The sequence below is a fragment of the Balaenoptera ricei genome, chromosome 10 (assembly GCF_028023285.1).
Source record: "Balaenoptera ricei isolate mBalRic1 chromosome 10, mBalRic1.hap2, whole genome shotgun sequence".
Taxonomy (NCBI): Eukaryota; Metazoa; Chordata; class Mammalia; order Artiodactyla; family Balaenopteridae; genus Balaenoptera; species Balaenoptera ricei.
The window spans coordinates 45,335,245-45,352,772 of record NC_082648.1 but is presented as its reverse complement, the minus strand read 5'-3'; the positions used below and the strand labels follow the sequence as shown (position 1 = coordinate 45,352,772).

The 17,528-nt window shown below is 51.6% G+C and overlaps 1 protein-coding gene across 1 annotated transcript; it reads left to right on the top strand.

Moving 5' to 3' along the window:
• The first annotated feature begins 87 nt into the window (after window positions 1-87).
• Window positions 88-15,134, top strand: CALCOCO1 (calcium binding and coiled-coil domain 1). Its single transcript, XM_059935995.1, has 15 exons — window positions 88-162; window positions 2,376-2,555; window positions 2,877-2,979; window positions 3,727-3,917; window positions 5,492-5,650; window positions 6,058-6,206; window positions 7,888-7,978; window positions 9,890-10,045; window positions 10,248-10,502; window positions 10,963-11,088; window positions 11,598-11,693; window positions 12,062-12,170; window positions 12,404-12,606; window positions 12,998-13,104; window positions 14,067-15,134. Exons 2-15 carry the CDS (start codon window positions 2,400-2,402, stop codon window positions 14,242-14,244), a joined length of 2,079 nt encoding a protein of 692 aa, XP_059791978.1. The 5' UTR covers window positions 88-162; window positions 2,376-2,399; the 3' UTR covers window positions 14,245-15,134.
• Window positions 15,135-17,528: the final 2,394 nt, after the last annotated feature.

The window sequence follows — 17,528 nt, the reverse complement described above, 5'->3', positions numbered from 1 at the left end:
CACATGTAGTCCCAGATCCGCTCAAACTCACTGAAAGAAAACGCGCGGAGGAACCACAAACCCCAGAAGCCTTCGCGCCCACCCGTGTCCCTCCCCCTCTCGGAGCCGAGTGCTGTTTTTGTTGTTGGTGAAAGGTGAGGGGACAGCTGATCCGTCTGTGGGGTAAGAAACTTGAACTAATTTGGGGGCGATCTTATGGGGGATCCCCCCACTTTCCAGTCTGTGAAAGGATAATCTAAGGGAACCGTAGAAGGGGGAAGCAGGAGCGTTTGGGTGCTAACACTTTCCGTACTGGAGAAGCCACCCCCCTGTTTCGGGAGTTCTTGGTCTCAAGGGGGCCCTGATCAGGGGCTGCCCCCTGACTGTTCTCGCCTCCCTCTCAGTCCTTCTCTATAAAGCTTGATAGGCCTAAGGGAGTTGTGAGGGAGGCTGAAGTCTGCTCGTCCTCGGCCCGGCAAGACTTGACCCCACAATCCTTCCCTTACCCCTAATCCCCCAAACCGCCAACCCCCGCGCCCCGCCACCAATCCAAAGGCCTTTACCACGCTGAATCCCTTGGCGGGGGGGGGGAAACCTTCCAAGGTGTAGAGTGTCAAAGAACTCTAGAGCCCTACAGCGTGGGGGGGATGGGGACACCCCCCTCCCCGCCCCATGCAAACACCTGAATCTGGCTACACATATACACCTTAGTTGCCCAGAGCTCTCATTCAGGCCTGGGGGATATTTCCAGCTTTTTTGAATTTTGTTTGTGGGGAATAGTTGGGGTCCCCAGGACAATGTCTTTGAGGACAGTTCACCCCCTCTTAGAAAGCCAGAAGAATTGTATTTGGAAAAAAACATGGACTAGTTTTAACTAGGGATTTTTCAGAGAGATGAAAATTCAGAGAAACTTCTTGTCGTCAATTCAGTCTCTATCTTGGAGGGAGAAGTAGCTCCTTTTTGTAGAGCTGGCCCACCTTCCCTTCTTTACTGATTTTCTGTCCTCTTTTAAAGTCCCTACCCACCTGGCTTCAGCCTGGTGTGGGTTTGTGATGTTTGGGGGCGTGCACATGACTAGGGGCCATGGTTGATTGGACGTGCATTACTGTGACTGACACAGGACAAAGCTCAGTGGGCTGGAGATGAGAGATGACAAGGGCCATCTCACAGCCCTGGGCTTAGGAGTTCTCTTGACTGTTGTTATCTTTCCTCACTCTAGCCTCATATTTTCCATTGAACTCTCCCCACCTAACTTGGAACACTTCGTCTTAATCCCATCCTATAACATGCCTCCAACTACCAATCCAAGCAGATGGAAGGGTTCAGGCACTTAGAATTGAGGCTAAGGGGAGCAGAGAAAATGGGGGGTGGGGGGAGGGGAATACTAGCGATGGGTTAACGAACCGTCAAACCAGTAGGTTTCTAGCCCTGCTCCTGGCAAGACCTGAAGAGAAAAATATGAGGTTCTTTTTAAACTATTTCTCCTTCTCTCAACATTATGTGTACATTTCCCTTCCCAGGGCCCCTTACTTCCAGGCTGTCCCTACCCGGGGGTGGGGCTTTCCTGGCTCCAGGCCCCCACATTCCATCTCCCCGCAGCACCATGTTCCTGCTGAGTGTTTCACTCCACCCTTGAAGCAGCCGCCTCCAGAATTCTTGACTTCCTGGAGGAATGAGTGAGGGACAGAAGCTATCTTTCCTTTTATCCTCCCTTTCCCTTTGTCTCTTGGATGAGAGTGCGGGCTTTTTTTTTTTTTGCTCATGGCGGAAGACAGCTGAGAGCCGGGGACAGAGGGTGAGAGTTCAGGGGCTTGAAGATTGGTCTCTTCGCACCCCCAGCCATATTCCAGCTCCAAAGACTCACTTGTTACTTTCAGAGAGAGTTGCTGTTTTCAGGTGTCCTAAGTCATTCCTGGGTATAGCTGGAGTGGGCAAGGAGGCCTGCTCAGAATGAGGGGGCCCCCCGCCTCAGTTGGATGTTGAATTCAAGAGCCAGAAGATGTAGGGGATGGGGTGGGGAGATGGAGGCTGAAGAATTTGGAATGGTCAAGGCTATTAAGAGATGGAAAAGGAGGGACTGCAGGAGGCCGAGCCTGGGAGACTGAGGCTTGGTCAATGGAGCTGTGAAAAGGGAGCAGAAATTAGAGAGCTCTTACCTCTAGGGAGAGTCTGTGACTCAGAGGGTACAGTGTGAGACAGGATGGGTACTGACCCAGAAGGCCAGACCTATGCCCTAGAGACTAAGATTGATACCTTTAAAGGGTCCTATAATCCTCAGGGGCTGGAAACCAGATACGCCTTCATCTCCAGGAGTAGGGGCTATGGGTGGGGACAGAGTTGGGGGGCAGAGAGGCAGAGGGGGAGAGACTTCAGGATATTCAATCTTCGTTTCATAGGAAGGCAGCCATCTCAGGGCCAGAATGGAAGAATCATCGCTAAGCCGGGCACCATCCCGGGGTGGAGTCAACTTTCTGAATGTAGCCCGGACCTACATCCCCAACACCAAGGTGGAGTGTCACTACACGCTCCCCCCAGGCACTGTGCCCAGTGCCAGCGACTGGATTGGCATCTTCAAGGTATCCCTGGACCCCCTTTTGGCTCAGGCTTACGGGCCATGGGTTGTCTGGAATAAGGGGAATGATTTGGTTTCTGAACCAAAGGAGAAAGGGAGAAAGATGTCACAGATGACAAGGCCATGTGTGTAAGCAAAGCCCATCTTCCCATCTTAGCCTTGCTCTCTCCTGACACACTAGCATCCCTCCACTTTCCCTGTCTCTCAACATCCTTGCCACTGCAACACCATCCTACCCACCCCTGGTTCAATCCCTCAGCCTTTTCCACCTTCCGGAGCTGGTAGTTGCATCACTATACCCCTCTCCCACCGTGGGCTTTGACAGGTGGAGGCTGCCTGTGTCCGGGATTACCACACGTTTGTGTGGTCTTCGGTGCCTGAAAGTGCAACTGATGGTTCCCCCATCCATGCCAGTGTCCAGTTCCAAGGTACAAGGGAAGAGGGAAAACTGGGAAGGAGGAGTCAAGGGGATGGAGGTTTGGAAGAGGGTAGTGGTCTCAGCAGATACAGAATCATGGGATTTTCAAAGAATCAGGGATTCAGACAAGAAAGGAACTGTAAAAGGGCCGCTAGTCCTGCCTCTTACCAAAAAAGGAGGAACTCTTCTTGTGGGACTGGGGGGTAGGGAAGAGGGAAAAGTGGCTTCATATATTAACAAGAAGATGGTCATTAGATTTTGAAAGACCCGGGTTCAAATCTCAGCTCTAATTACTTACAAGCTGTTTGACCTTGGGCAAATTATTTACCCTCTCTGTGTCTGTTATCTTAACAGTAAAAGGGGATGCCTGGCTTACAGGGACAATATGAAAATTTTAAATGATACAGATAAAGCTGTTAGCAAAGTGCCTGGTACATAATGGGTACTCAAAAAATGGTAACTAGCATTGTTGTTGTTGTTGTTATTATTATTATTATTATTATTATTATTAGGGAGGGTAGGTTTGGGAAAGAGAGGAAAGAGAAGGCTAGGCAGAAAGGAGGGAGAAGAGTATCCCAGGGATCAGAAATAGCCTGTGGGAGGTGGAGAGGAGAGAAAACAGTCTATAGAACAGGTAACAAGGGGCTGGGGCCAAAGACAATGGATAATAAGACACATCAAGGGGAAGGGGGACCTGCTGAGCACTTGAGGGCCTGGGATCATATTGGGGTCCTGGGTCTGTACTTCTTCCCCACAGCCAGCTACCTGCCCAAACCCGGAGCCCAGCTCTACCAGTTCCGGTACGTGAACCGCCAGGGCCGGGTGTGTGGGCAGAGCCCCCCTTTCCAGTTCCGAGAGCCACGGCCCATGGATGAACTGGTGACCCTGGAGGAGACTGACGGCGGCTCTGACATCCTGCTGGTTGTTCCCAAGGCAACTGTGCTGCAGGTGAGAGCAGAGCAACAGAGCTGCTCCTGGGCGAGGGCGCCGGAGGATAGCATTGCAAGGGGCCCTTTCCCGCTTCACCCTCCCCTCGCTGTAGCCTCAACTACAGACCTCACTGGGAGTTATACAAAGCCTTGCCTACAGGAAAGTCTCAATCTGACACAGACAGACACGGACACATAGGGTAGGAAAGCAAGCCACCCACAGGCCAACGTCACTCAAGATTTCCTAAGAATTTTTTGAGCCTTCCTTCTCCAGGAGCCTTCCCTAGGCACTAGAGGAACATGCAAAGCGTAGAGGGAGGCCATGTGGGGAAGGAACATTGCAAGGAAGGGGAGGATGAGACCCACTTCCAGGGCAAGTGAGGAGTGAGAGCAGATCAGTAGGGCCCCAGACCTGTGCAGCCACTACCCACATGTGGCTCTTGAGCACTTGAAATGTGAGTGGTCTAAACTGAGGTGTTCTGTATGGATAAAATACACACCGGATTTGAAGACTTAGTAGTTAAAAAATGAATGTAGGGAATTCCCTGGCGGTGTACTGGTTAGGACTCTCTCACTGCCAAGGACCTGGGTTCACACAAGCTGCATGGCGCAGCCAAAACACACACACACACATACAAACACACACACAAAGAATGTAAAAGATCTCAATAATTGTTTATATTGATTACATGTTGAAATGATAACATTTTGGATTGACTGGGTTAGATAAATGAATTCCATCTGTTTCTTACTACTTTTCTTAAGTGTCTACTAGAAAATTTTAAATTATTTATGTAGCTTGTATTATTTTTCTGTTGGACCAAATAGAGAAGAATTAGGGAGTGGAGGCAGATGTTAGCAAAGAAGACTTCCTGAAGGAAGGTGAAGGACAGGACCAGGTGGGGAGGAAGTACATTCCCCAGACAAGAGGACAGGCCTGAGGAAAGCTCAACAGGTGGGAATGAGTAGTTTGTGATTTACACAAACTCCTGCCCTGTGGAACCCTCTAAACATATGGAATCAATACAAGAATAGGAAGATGTTTATATCTTACATAAGTCGGAGGTGGGTGATCTCCTACCCGTGTTCTGTTTTTACATTCATTGTTCTCATTTAAACCTTAAAACAACCCTGGCTAAGGGATCACATTACAGATGAGGAGAGAGACTCAGAGAAGTTAAGTAACTTGTTCAAAGTCACCTAGCTAGTAAAAACTGTATTGGAGATTTAAACCCACATCTGTCTGACTCCAGAACAGATAGGGTAAAATTAGGGGAACCATCCCCTTTGTCCGTGTGGATTGAGAAAGACTTCTGCCAGACAAGGGGTTCCTGCAATTGCTGGGCAAAGGAGAGACCAGGCCTCAGCGGGGAAAAGATAAGAGGGGTGGGCAGTTAAGAGTGCCTGGAGCTGGTGTGTCTGATGGGTGATGGGCAGGGTTCAGTAGCACACCAAGCCTCCCCTGACTTGCCTCTTTATAGCCTGTACTGATGTAACTTCCCAGCCCTGACATGCCTCTGCAGAGCGGTGGGGATGGGACCTTGGAATGGGCGCTTCACAGGCAGACTCCCCTTCTCATCCCGTCCCCTGTAGAACCAGCTGGATGAGAGCCAGCAAGAGAGGAATGACCTGATGCAGCTGAAGCTGCAGCTGGAGGGGCAGGTGACAGAGCTGAGGAGCCGAGTACGGGAGCTCGAGAAGGCTCTGGCAACCGCCAGGCGGGAGCACGTGGAGCTGGAGGAGCAGTACAAGGTGGGAGTAGGGCTGCTGCGGGGAGGGGCCTGCCTGCTTCGCCTGGGGTCCAAAATCTGAACCCAGTGAAGACAGTAAAGGGGAGACGTTAATGGGCTATTAAGATGGTTCTGGCATCTAAGATACAGGTTTAGGGGGTCACAAGTAGTATTAAACTGGATATGATGGGAGACACGTCCCAAATTTGTAGTGAGCCTCAGTTCTCTGAACACAGGAGTGCTGAGTTAGGGTGGAGGTGGCCGTCTTCACCGGGAAGGGGATGTTCCCTTACAGTTTCTTCGTCAAGGAAGGTGACCGGGTAGAAGGGTGGATAGTCAAACTTAGGAATTCTCCTCCTAAGCCTTTACTGCACTCTTTGAGAGATGAATCTCAGCTTCCCTCTTCTTCTTGGGGAACCTTAATTCCAGGGGCTTTCCCGGTCCCACGGGGAGCTCACAGAAGAGAGGGACATCCTGAGCCGGCAACAGGGAGACCACGTGGCCCGCATCCTGGAGCTGGAAGATGACATCCAGACTATCAGTGAGAAGGTGCTGACGAAAGAGGTGGAGCTGGACAGGTGAGGGGACCCCTCTACCCCCATTACTTCCCTTTGCTTCCTGTGACCCTCGAACCCCAGCCTCCCGTGTCAGGTAGGCAAGACCTGCTCTCCATCTCACATGGTTTCTCTTTCCCTTCTCAGCCTCACTCAGGGTATTCCAATTACTGGGGGTAATTTTTCTGCCAAGCTCGCTTCCATCTTTCCTATTCCTCCTATTCCTTTCTGTATTCCTCACCTTCGGAAATAATCATCATTACCATTTATTGTGCAGCAAAGGCAAAGCAGGAGCTAGGAGTGTAGGCTTTGGAAGAAGAGAATGGATAGGAGGGTCCAGGCAAGATAAGAGAGGATGGATTTCAGATTTTACCTCAGCAAAGCATAAGATTAGACTCTGTTCTCACTATTAGGATATGTTAGAACTGGTGATCCAGAAATGTTATGGGATCTCTGCCCTGAAAAAAAGGTACAATCATAGAATCTTAGCATTGGGAGGAATGTAAAGTATTTCAGAGGGTATGTGAGGGAAGATCACTACCTCAGAAGGCAGCCTCTTTCAGTATCAGACAGCTGTCATTTTTGTATCTCTTGTGTTGTATTTACCCTCCTATAACTTTCATTCCTTGGTCCTGGTTTAGACCTCTGGAGCCACATAGAATAAATTTCTTTCTTCTGCCAGACAACTATTCTTTCTACCAAATAGCACGAATATTGACCACCTCCCATGCCTGTCCTTCAGATTTTCACCAGGAGAAACACTTCTTTCATCAAATGACATAATTAAGTTTCTTTCATTCAGTACTGGTAGGTTTGATATTTTTAGAAAAACTCTTTAAAGGGAAGAGGCATGCTATCCAAGACCCAGAGTAAAAAGTGAGTTGATCACTAAGGCTTCTTCAGTCCAGGATATGTTAGTCTTGCCCTAGGGAGATACTAAATGTCTAGGTTCTAAATCATGGGATAGAAAAATTGGGATCAAACCAAGCATCTGGAAAAGATCAGGGACTGTGTAGACCAGGGGTCAGCAAACTGTGGCCCACATGCCAAATCCAGCCTGCCACGCACGTGGTTTTGTACAGCCCACAAGGTAAGAATGGTTTTGACAATTTTTAATGGTTGAAAAACAAAAGAAGAGTAATATTTTGTGACATGTGAAAATCATATGAAATTCAAATTCCAGTGTTCATAAATAAAGTTTTACTGCCATACTCATTCATTTACATATTGTCCATGGCTGCTTCCACACTCCAGTGGCAGCGTTGAGAGGTTGCCACAGAAGTCCACATGGCCTGCAGAGCCTAAAATATTTACTGTCAGGCCCTTTACAGATAACATCTGCCGACTTCTGACCTAGATCAAAAGTTTATCGTCAATAATGACTGCCCCTTGTCTAGAAAAGACTGAATTCCGGTCTCTTGATTCAGTGCAAACAACTGGGAAGCCATCAGCAGAACATCCCTTAAAGTGATACATAAAGAGAAAAGAACAACTGTTTATTTCCATATTGTGCTCTAAAACTAGGAATCTTGGGTACTTGGGGCTTAGAACTGGATCATCTTGGTTTGGGGATTTGGGCATCCCAGAGAGAAGTGGAGGTCTGGGGTAGAGGAGCCCCAGCAGAAGGGCTCAAGACAGAAGTCTGAGTCTTTGTTCCTTCTCTGGTGACCAGTCGGTCTTCTGACATTGCATCCACCACTCACAGGGTTAGAGACACGGTGAAGGCCCTGACTCGGGAACAAGAGAAGCTCCTTGGGCAGCTGAAGGAAGTGCAGGCAGACAAGGAGCAAAGCGAGGTAAGGGCTCAGAGTTGGTTTGCTTTCTCAATTATCCATCCAGTGCTGTACTATAAATTTACTTTTATAAATTCAAATGTATAACATTTACTTATAAAGCAATGAAAGCAATTAGATATTTTGATGGATACCAAACTTGGAAATTGGAGGTTATGGATGACTGTTTTGTCAGCCTCAGCAGCTAATATGTTTCTGTATTGTGTCGTGGTTGTACAGTATTGAGAACACCTTGAGTCTCACGCACAAGCAGGTGCAAATGATAATTTTTAAGCTTCTACCTTACAATCTCAGTTTGCTCTCCACGTCAATAGAAAATACAATTGAAACTTTCTTCTGAGCTTTGCACAAAAATGAATTAACCTGGAAGCACATATCAGTGCTTGATGATCTCCAGTGTGCTAACTTGTGAGTTTGTGCATTGTTTTTCAACATAATTTTTCATAATTTGGCAGAAGTTGAAATCAAATATTTCAGCTTCTAAATGGCTTCATCAGAACCCTAGGCTTCTATGGGAGATGGTCTGAAAACCATTTGCTCAGCAGTGAAGAGTAGGTAGAATTTGAGTGGACAGAGATGAGAGGGAGGCCATTCTAGGAACAGAGGAACACATGAGGGGCTTCCCTGGTGGCACAGTGGTTAAGAATCCGCCTGCCAATGCAGGGGACACAGGTTCGAGACCTGGTCTGGGAAGATCCAACGTGCCGCGGAGCATCTCAGCCCGTGTGCCACAACTACTGAGCCTGCGCTCTAGAGCCCGCAAACCACAACTACTGAGCCCTCGCGCCACAGCTACTGAAGCCCAAGCACCTAGAGCCCGTGCTCTGCAACAAGAGAAGCCACCGCAATGAGAAGCCCACGCACCACAACGAAGAGTAGCCCCCCGCTCACTGCAACTAGAGAAAGCCCACGCACAGCAACGAAGACCCAATGCAGCCGTAAATAAATACATAAGTAAACACATAAATAAAAAATAAATAAATTCTAAAAAAAAAACCCAAAAAAACATGAGCAAAGGCTTAGAGTCCGGGACACTCAGAGCAGTTGAATGTGTGGGTAAAGAGTTTGAGGTAAGGCCTAGGTCAGATTGTAGAGGTTCTTGAGTTTAGTCTTTATTCTGTAAGCAGTGAGAGGCATTGATGATTTTCAAGTGGGGGACACGTACTTAAAGAATGTTCTTAAAGAAGATTAATCTGGGAATTCCGGTCCAGTGCAGTCCAGTGGTTAGGACTCTGAGCTTTCCCTGCTGAGGGCCTGGGTTCAACCCCTGGTCAGGGAACTAAGATCCCACAAGCCACGTGGCGTGGCCGGGGGAAAAAAAAAAAAAAAGATTATTAATCTGATTGCCTTGTGGAAAATGAGCTAGTTGTGAGATTATTCAGTAGTCCAAGCAAGAAATGACCAGAGCCTGAGCTAATGTGGTCGTGGTAACAGTAGAAAAGAGAAAATGGCTGTGAACAAGATGGAGGATGGAGAAGCATCCATCCTGTGGGCCACTAGGGAGAGAACAGAACCACGCGTGGCACTGAGGTATCCAGCCCAAGTGACTTGAGAAGTAGTTAGTGCCATGGACAGAAACAAGAGTGGCAAGTACGGGGGTGGAGTGGGAGGTAGAATATGCCGAGTGTGAGAGGCCTGCAGGACATCCAGATTGAGTTTTGATCGAAAAGGAAGAGCGGAGAAGCAGACATGGGGCAGGGGAAGACCCCAGGCCGTGCCACTGGAGACGGGTTGCTCAGGATTGAGACGCTTTGCACTGAGAACCCAGGAAGGGCTGGGGCTGGCCGGGGTTGAATGCTTGAGTTTGTGTTAAATCTGAGGGGTGGAACCTTGGCTTCTCTCATCACAGAGGTCCACCTCCATGGCCACCCCAATATGTATCCCCTTTCCTTACGTGCTCTCTGCCGCCATCAGGCTGAGCTCCAGGCGGCACAGCAGGAGAACTGTCGCTTGAATTTGGAGCTGCAGGAGGCCAGGGGCCGGCAGGAGGAGCAGAGTGCTCAGGCCCAGCGACTGAAGGACAGGGTGGCCCAGATGAAGGGCACCCTCGGCCAGGCCCAGCAGCGGGTGGTGAGTGAAGCCCCTCGGCAACAGGGGGTGGAAAATGTTCCAGGGCTGGTTGTAGACAAGTAGGGGGGAAAGACATGGCTCAAGACTGAACAACCCAATCCTGAGTCCTGATGCGGTGGGGGAGTGGAGGGAGCCTAGTTACCTTCTGGGCTCACAAATGACTCACTGGGAGCCCTGATTCCATCTCCTCCTTTCTCCTGAGGCTGAGCTGGAGCCCCTGAAGGAGCAGCTTCGAGGGGCCCAGGAGCTTGCAGCCTCGAGCCAGCAGAAAGCCGCCCTTCTTGGGGAGGAGCTGGCCAGCACGGCGGGAGCCAGGGACCGCACCATAGCCGAGCTGCACCGCAGCCGCCTGGAAGTGGCCGGAGTCAACGGCAGGCTGGCTGAGCTCAGTCTGCACTTGAAGGAGGAAAAAAGCCAGTGGAGCAAGGAGCGGGCGGGGCTGCTGCAGAGTGTGGAGGTAGAGGGATGGGGGGACCTGCAGGCTCCTGGCTGCTACTGCCCGCACCTCTGTGTGGTCAGATCCCCTGGGAGGAGAGAGACGGGGGTGAGAACCTTAGAGGACTTACGGGTGGGGAGGGGCTGTGGGGGAGGTACAGTCGCTGGCCAGGTGTGGCCCCTCCCTCAGCAGAGTGTCTAGATCCGGATCTCTGTAGCACCTGTCTTGGTTACCATCTTGATTCAGAAACATTTACCGTCCTAGGCGCCGGCCCTGCCGTGATACCCATCCCTGATCAGCAAGGCGCCGTGCTGTCAGGGACCTTCCTCCATTCGGGGGTACAGGGGATGAGGAAGGCAAGAAGAGGAAATCACTCCAAAATATTCAGTTAAATAAGGAAGAGACACAGTGAGGAATGGTGCTGTTGCCAGTGGCATCCCATTTCCTTTACCCTCCCGTTTTCCTTTTCGGCGTCTCCCAGGCCGAGAAGGACAAGATCCTAAAGCTGAGTGCAGAGATACTTCGACTGGAAAAGGCAGTACAGGAGGAGAAGACCCAGAACCAAGTGTTCAAGACTGAACTGGCCCAGGAAAAGGACTCTAGCCTGGTGAGGCGCCCGGCCATCCGAGAGTCCCGGGCCCGGGCCTCCGGAGGCATCAGTGCCCCTTCCCTCGGTCTTGGCTGTGGGCTCAAAAGTTCTAGGCACTCACTTCTCCGTTGGGCAGCATCCCACTTGCACGCCCCCCAGCCCTCGTTGGTTTGAAGCATGCCATGTCCCTTTCTGCTCTCGGCACACATTCTGGGCCCAGTAGGGATGACTTAGGAGAATTCTAGAGTGCCCCCTGCTATGACCAAGCCCTCTGCACCCCAGCCCAGAGGCAGTCATCCAGGTCCCCACTTGGGAGAGAGAGACTAGGACTCAGGTGAGTCTCCTGCGGCCAAGACAAGGGACTCGTGGAAGAAGAGTGTCAGAGTGTCGGGGCCTCCTGTGTGTCAGGGCAAGAGAGGAGTGAAGGCACGGAGAGTCGTGGTTCTAGATTGTTGTGTCCAGGTCAGAGCCCAGGTTCTGGGAGGTACCTTCTAGGCTCCAGATTCCCTCTGGCCCTTTCTGCTCAGGTACAGTTGTCAGAGAGTAGGCGGGAGCTGGCGGAGCTGCGGTCAGCCCTGCGCGTGCTCCAGAAGGAAAAGGAGCAGCTCCAGGAGGAGAAGCAGGTGAGAAGCCATAAGCCAGCCCCCTGGAGGCCCCAGCGGAGGACTTGAGGGCTGGAAACTTTGTATCCTCTTGTCACTTCTTGGCTTAGAAACTGGCATCTGTGAAGAGGGCCCTGAGGCTAAAAATGGGACCATGGCTCCTCTTATTAGCCGCCTTGGCAGGACAGGGGAGGGTTGCTGGGAGAAGAAGGGGTGAAGGAGGGCTGGGGCCTGTGGGGGGAGGATCTGCCTTAAACTGCCCCCCGCTTTGGCAAAAGCGTCTAATCCTGAGGCGCTCAGAGTTCGTCCTGGACGCAAGGGAAGGCTGTGCAGGGCTGCACGGTTCGCATCTTCCCAGCCTCTCACACGTCTTTCCTCCCCACGTCCAGGAACTGTTAGAGTACATGAGAAAGCTGGAGGCCCGCCTGGAGAAGGTGGCAGATGAGAAGTGGAATGAGGACCCTGCCACAGAGGACGAGGAGGCCGCTGCAGGGCTGCGTCTGTACACCCCCAGTCTTGGGACACCTCTTCCCTGCTCTCCCTCCCTGTGTTGGGAAAGCTCCACGTGACCCCTCTGGGAGCTGCCTCTGCCCTCTGTGTTTTGCATTTTTCCTTCCCAGACCCTGGCCCCTGATTAGCTTAACTGTATCCCTCATCCAGAGAAGCCAGAGCTGATCTGACCCTCTAACAATGCTTCCTTCTTTCTTCTCCGCCCGCTCCCTCACCTGCAGGCTGCCCAGCGGCTCTGACAGACTCAGAGGATGAGTCTCCAGAAGACATGAGGCTCCCGCCCTATGGTCTGTGTGAGCGTGGAGACCTGGGCTCCTCCCCTGCCACAGGGCCACGAGAGGCTTCTCCCCTAGTTGTCATCAGCCAGCCGGCTCCCATCGCTCCCCACCTCTCAGGCCCAGCTGAGGACAGTAGCTCTGACTCTGTGAGCACAGAGGGGAGATGGGGCAGGGTCAGGGACAAGAGGAGGACCAACCCCAAGTGGCCCAGCCTCCAGAGCAGGGAGCCTTAGCCATACAGGGCTCTCTTTTCTCTTGGGGGAGAGCAGGCAGGCCCAGGCTCTCTTCAGGGCCACCAGGTGGACACCACCCCAAAACCCAGTCTGACCCAGTAGCCTCAGTAGCCTGCCGGCCCCTCCTCCCCACACCCGTTCTCTTCCTGTGCACCAGCCCTCATCAAAACACTTCTCCTGCTCCACTCTTTCGACAACTCTCTGTTAACAGTCCCGGCCTAGACTTCCCTTACCTGTCCCAGTGTGCTGCTTCCCCGTCTGGGGACACTACCCCAAAAGTCAACCCTATCCCTTTGGTGCCCAGGAGGCTGAAGATGAGAAGTCAGTCCTGATGGCAGCTGTGCAGAGTGGTGGTGAGGAGGCCAACCTGCTACTTCCAGAACTGGGCAATGCCTTCTATGACATGGCCAGGTGAGTGCCAAAGGGGGAGGACAGGAGGGAGGTGGGAGGATGCCCGTGGATAGGGCATCCAGGTGAACAGTCCTCATGCCCTTCCCCCAACCTCCCTCTTCTTGGCCCCAACCAAGAAAAGGAGGTATAGTTGTACTGACACAGAAAATGACCCACCACTCCAAATCACTGGTGCCTATCAATGCATGTGCGCACTCAGAGGCCCTGCCTTTAACTGGCTTCTGTGTTGTTCTAGCAGCACCATCTTCCGTGGAGCCCAAATTGCCCTGCATCCCCTCTCTCCTGCCCCTACCCCTTCCCCAACCACCAGGTAAGTACCTAGGCTCTGTCAGGGATTGAAGAGAGGTGACCAAGGCCCCTTGGGACAGGAACAGAAAGAAGACTGGGGTCCAGCATCCATCTGGTCACCTCTTAGATGCTATCCCTCTTCCCTGACTTCCCTGGGGGACCCTTTGGGTGGGGAATTCAAGTATCAGATTGCCCCCCTACCTTCCCTTTTCTTCCACAGTTCAAGAGGGGAAGGCAGGGGGAAAGAGAGATCTTATCATCCAGCCCCCCGCTTTGCCTGGATGTGAGATGGGCTCAGGGCAGGGAGCGGGTGATGCTGTCATCCTTCCAGGCTGGAGCAGGAAGATGAAGGACGATGTCAGACTCATTTTCAGCCTCATTAGGCAGCAGACGGAGATGGAGGGAGGAGAGCAGGAGGTTGGGGGATGGGCTCTGTACTAGAGAAACCAGCAGGGACTAAAGAAAAGAGGGCATGGGGAGCTGGGAAACTAAGGCTTCCAGTATTGTGGGGAGAGGGATACTATGAGAGGCTAGCAGAGGGAACTACCAGGGTGCTGCATTAGGAACAGGGTCATCTGGGAGCCCACATGTGTGGGTCCCTCTCCCTGAGGTCCAAAAGCCAAGAAGGCAGTGGAGCACACTGACCTTCTCCTTTCTCCTCTGTCTCTCTTTAGTGGCTTTGCGGTGGGTCCCTTGTCAGAGGCCAGCACTGGGGGCCCTACCACCCCCCCATGGAAGGAGTGTCCTATTTGTAAGGAGCGCTTCCCAGCCGAGAGCGATAAGGATGCCCTGGAGGACCACGTGGATGGACACTTCTTTTTCAGCACCCAGGACCCCTTCACCTTTGAATGATCCCACCCCCGCACCCCCAGTACACACACAAATACACACTTACACACATGCACACACTCATGCATAGACGTACACTTAGGTTTCATGCCTCTTTTCCAACACACTCGGCTCCATGATATTCTGTTGCCTGAGACCCGCTCCCGTGTGATTCCATCCCAAGCTCTCCGTCTTCATCCTCTCCTACCTGGCTCTACTGTCCAGGCAGGGGTTCCTTCTTGGAAGCAGTGGCTGAATTTACTCCCTGAAAGTGGTTTTGGAGGAACCCGGATGGAGGAGGCCTTCTCCAGGGGGAATCAAATCACCCCCTCCTGGCCCTGGTTGCTTCTGTCACTCACACCAGCCACTACACCACCACCACCACACACACACACACACACACTCACACACTCACACTCTGATGCCCCGAAGCCAATTCCTGGGGCACCCCACCCTCTCTTGTTTGGGGTCTGTGTTTGTTTACCTGAGTTTTCCCTGGGGCCTGGATTGACATCATGACCCCTTTAGGTCTCTACCAGTTCTGAACTTCCCTGGTTCCTCCTTTTGCCCCACTGCCTTCCATACCCGAGCCCAGCCTTTTCTATACCATTAGATATTAAGTTTGGATGTTTCTTTTGTATTTTTGAGGTTTTCTGTACTCTTATCTCCTGTCCCTCCCTACCACCACCCCCCAGGGTCCTCACATGGAAAGAAATGATGCGTTTGTGCCTTCTGTGAGGGATGGGAGAACAAATGGTCCCAGGTGTCCCCACTTGCCAGCCCTCCCTCCCTCTCCAGGTCCCCCCTCAGCAATAAGAGCTTCCCCCACCCATATCCCTCTCCCTAGCTGTAGCTGGACAAATATATTTATATGATATGTATAACTATTCTAATAAAATGTGTTCTTATCATGAGGTGTGGCTAGATGAGAGAAGGTCAAGACCTCTGCTTCTTAGACCTTAGTGGAGGGAAGAGGGAGGGAGGGAGGAAGGGACCCCCCCGCTGCCTTGGGGAGGAGCCTGTGGGTATTTTCCCATCTTGCCCCCTGGTGTGCTGGCCACCAGTGGGAAGAGAGGAGGGAGGAACCTTTGTCTCAGGTGGGGTCTGGCTCGGGGAACACTGCAGTGCGGGAGGGAGCAAACTGAGGGGGAGGGAAGGGTTTAGTCCCAGGGGTAGGGCAGTGAGGGACCTCAGATGGGCCAAGGTGAGTGCCTTGGGAGTGGGGGGAGGTTTCCACCGCTGAGACCTTCACTCTCCAAAACAGCCTTCACTGTACTTTGAGCCAAAGGACAGGCATTACTCCTATGAAGAGTGCACACCTTTGAGTATCCACTTTGTAAAAAATGTCCTAAACCTCCTACCTCTAGAGATTATTTGAATTCCTGCCAGCCCTGCCTCCCTCTCTCCCTCTTTTGCCATCCTCACACACCCATATGCACACGCAGACTCCACAATCACAAAAACACATTCATCCACTCTAACCAGCTTCACAGGCTAGACACACACACACACACAGCATCACAAAGCATGTATAAAGGACCCACGTGCTCACCAAGACTCTCAGCAATGCCTGGCATTAACCGTGCCTACAGTCCCCTGGTCTCCATCCCAATAGCTCCCTTATCAGCCACCCCCATTACCTTCAGGGCCTGTGGGTGGGCCACCCCCACCGTCCCCTGTCTCCATCCACCTGAAACCCTCCTGCCCACCCGCCTTCCAGCCCCACCTGGGTGACATCTTACATCCTTCCTTCTTCCCTCACGTTGCTGTCTCCTAGCAACCCCATCACGTTCCCTGAATCCCTTCCAAGGAAATTAGAGATAATGGATCTCTCCTCTCTCCATCTCAACTCCTCTTTATTGATCCTACTTTAATGAAAGTTAATTATAACAATGATTTAATTAATAGAATCCCTCTCTTCCTTTATTGCTTCCCGTATTAAGACTATTAATAAATACGAGCCGGGCTGACAGAGGCATCCATCACCGGCCTGGGATTCCCCCCATCCCTCCTTTTTCCCTCCCCCTTATCCCCTCCCTCTCTTGGCCTGTAAACTTGCCGGGGTAGTGGGGGTTAATCAGAGAGGAATTATGAGCCAACATCCCCAGCAGGAGGTGCATTTAATGAAATCGCTTGTGATTTATGTCTGGGGGAGGTTGGGGAGGGAAGAATCTGGAACCCAGACATCCTGCTTCTAGAAGGGTGCCCCCCCTAGCACAGAAGAGGAGGAAGGGCGACAGAAAGAGGGACCCAGGGCCTTTACTGCCATCCCACAGCCCCTGCAAAGCCACACACACACCGGCAGGAGCCACATGGGTAGCTGCACAAGGCCATTGACACAGACACTGCCAGACTCAAAGCACTTACGACGACTACAGCATAAGTTTTGTTCTTTCCCACCTCCAAAACTGCATGGGTCATTTTCACCTCCTTCCTTTCCCCCCAGCCCAGTTCTGCCTCACTTTCCCAAACCTGTTCCACACTCCCCTCCTCCACGAAGTCCCCCAGTCCCTCATGGGACCCCTTAACCTGGGTATCTAGAGTTTACAGCCCCTCCTTTCTCTGCCTTTTGTATGTCTTCAGGTGTGCAGTCGGCACCTTCAGACTAGGAGTTCCCCAGAAATGTAGAGGCATTTCTCTTCGTCACTTACGATTTGTCTACCCCAGGGTCCAGTGCATGGCCCCAACACGGGGAGCTCAAGGGAGAGTAACTGACTGCATGAGCAGGGAGGGAAGATAGCTGGGTTCCAATTTGAGTTCTTTCTCCTACTCACCATGCGGTATTTGGCAACTCAGCCTTCCTACTGTATCCCTCCTGTAAGGGATCGTCTCTCTCCCTCTGCTTCCCAGTATTCTTGCAGAAAGTGATGGACCTGAATGGGCTCAGACCAAGTAGCAACAGATAGGAACTCAGGTGTCAGTATTTGGTGAGAGATGAATGAATCCAAACATCACTCCCCACTTACAGAACCACAATGGCTGCCTATTACCTACAGGAATGCGATGTGCAGATCGTTCAGTGTGCCCGTCGGGGTCTTCACCAACTTGCCTTTCCATTTCCCATCCTACCCTAAGGAACCCTGGAGTCCAGTTTTACAGAACCACTCCACAGAAATAGGCACTGCTCTTGCATGCCTCTGGACACATGCTTTCACCTCAGCTCAAAAGATAGCTCCTCCGTGAAGCCTTTCATGATTTTCTCCATTATCCTCTGTGATACTACACATAGCACTTTGTAAAAACTCACTATATCATGTTCACCAGTTTTTCTTCTCTCTCGAATATAAGCAGCTTGAGGGTAGGTTCTG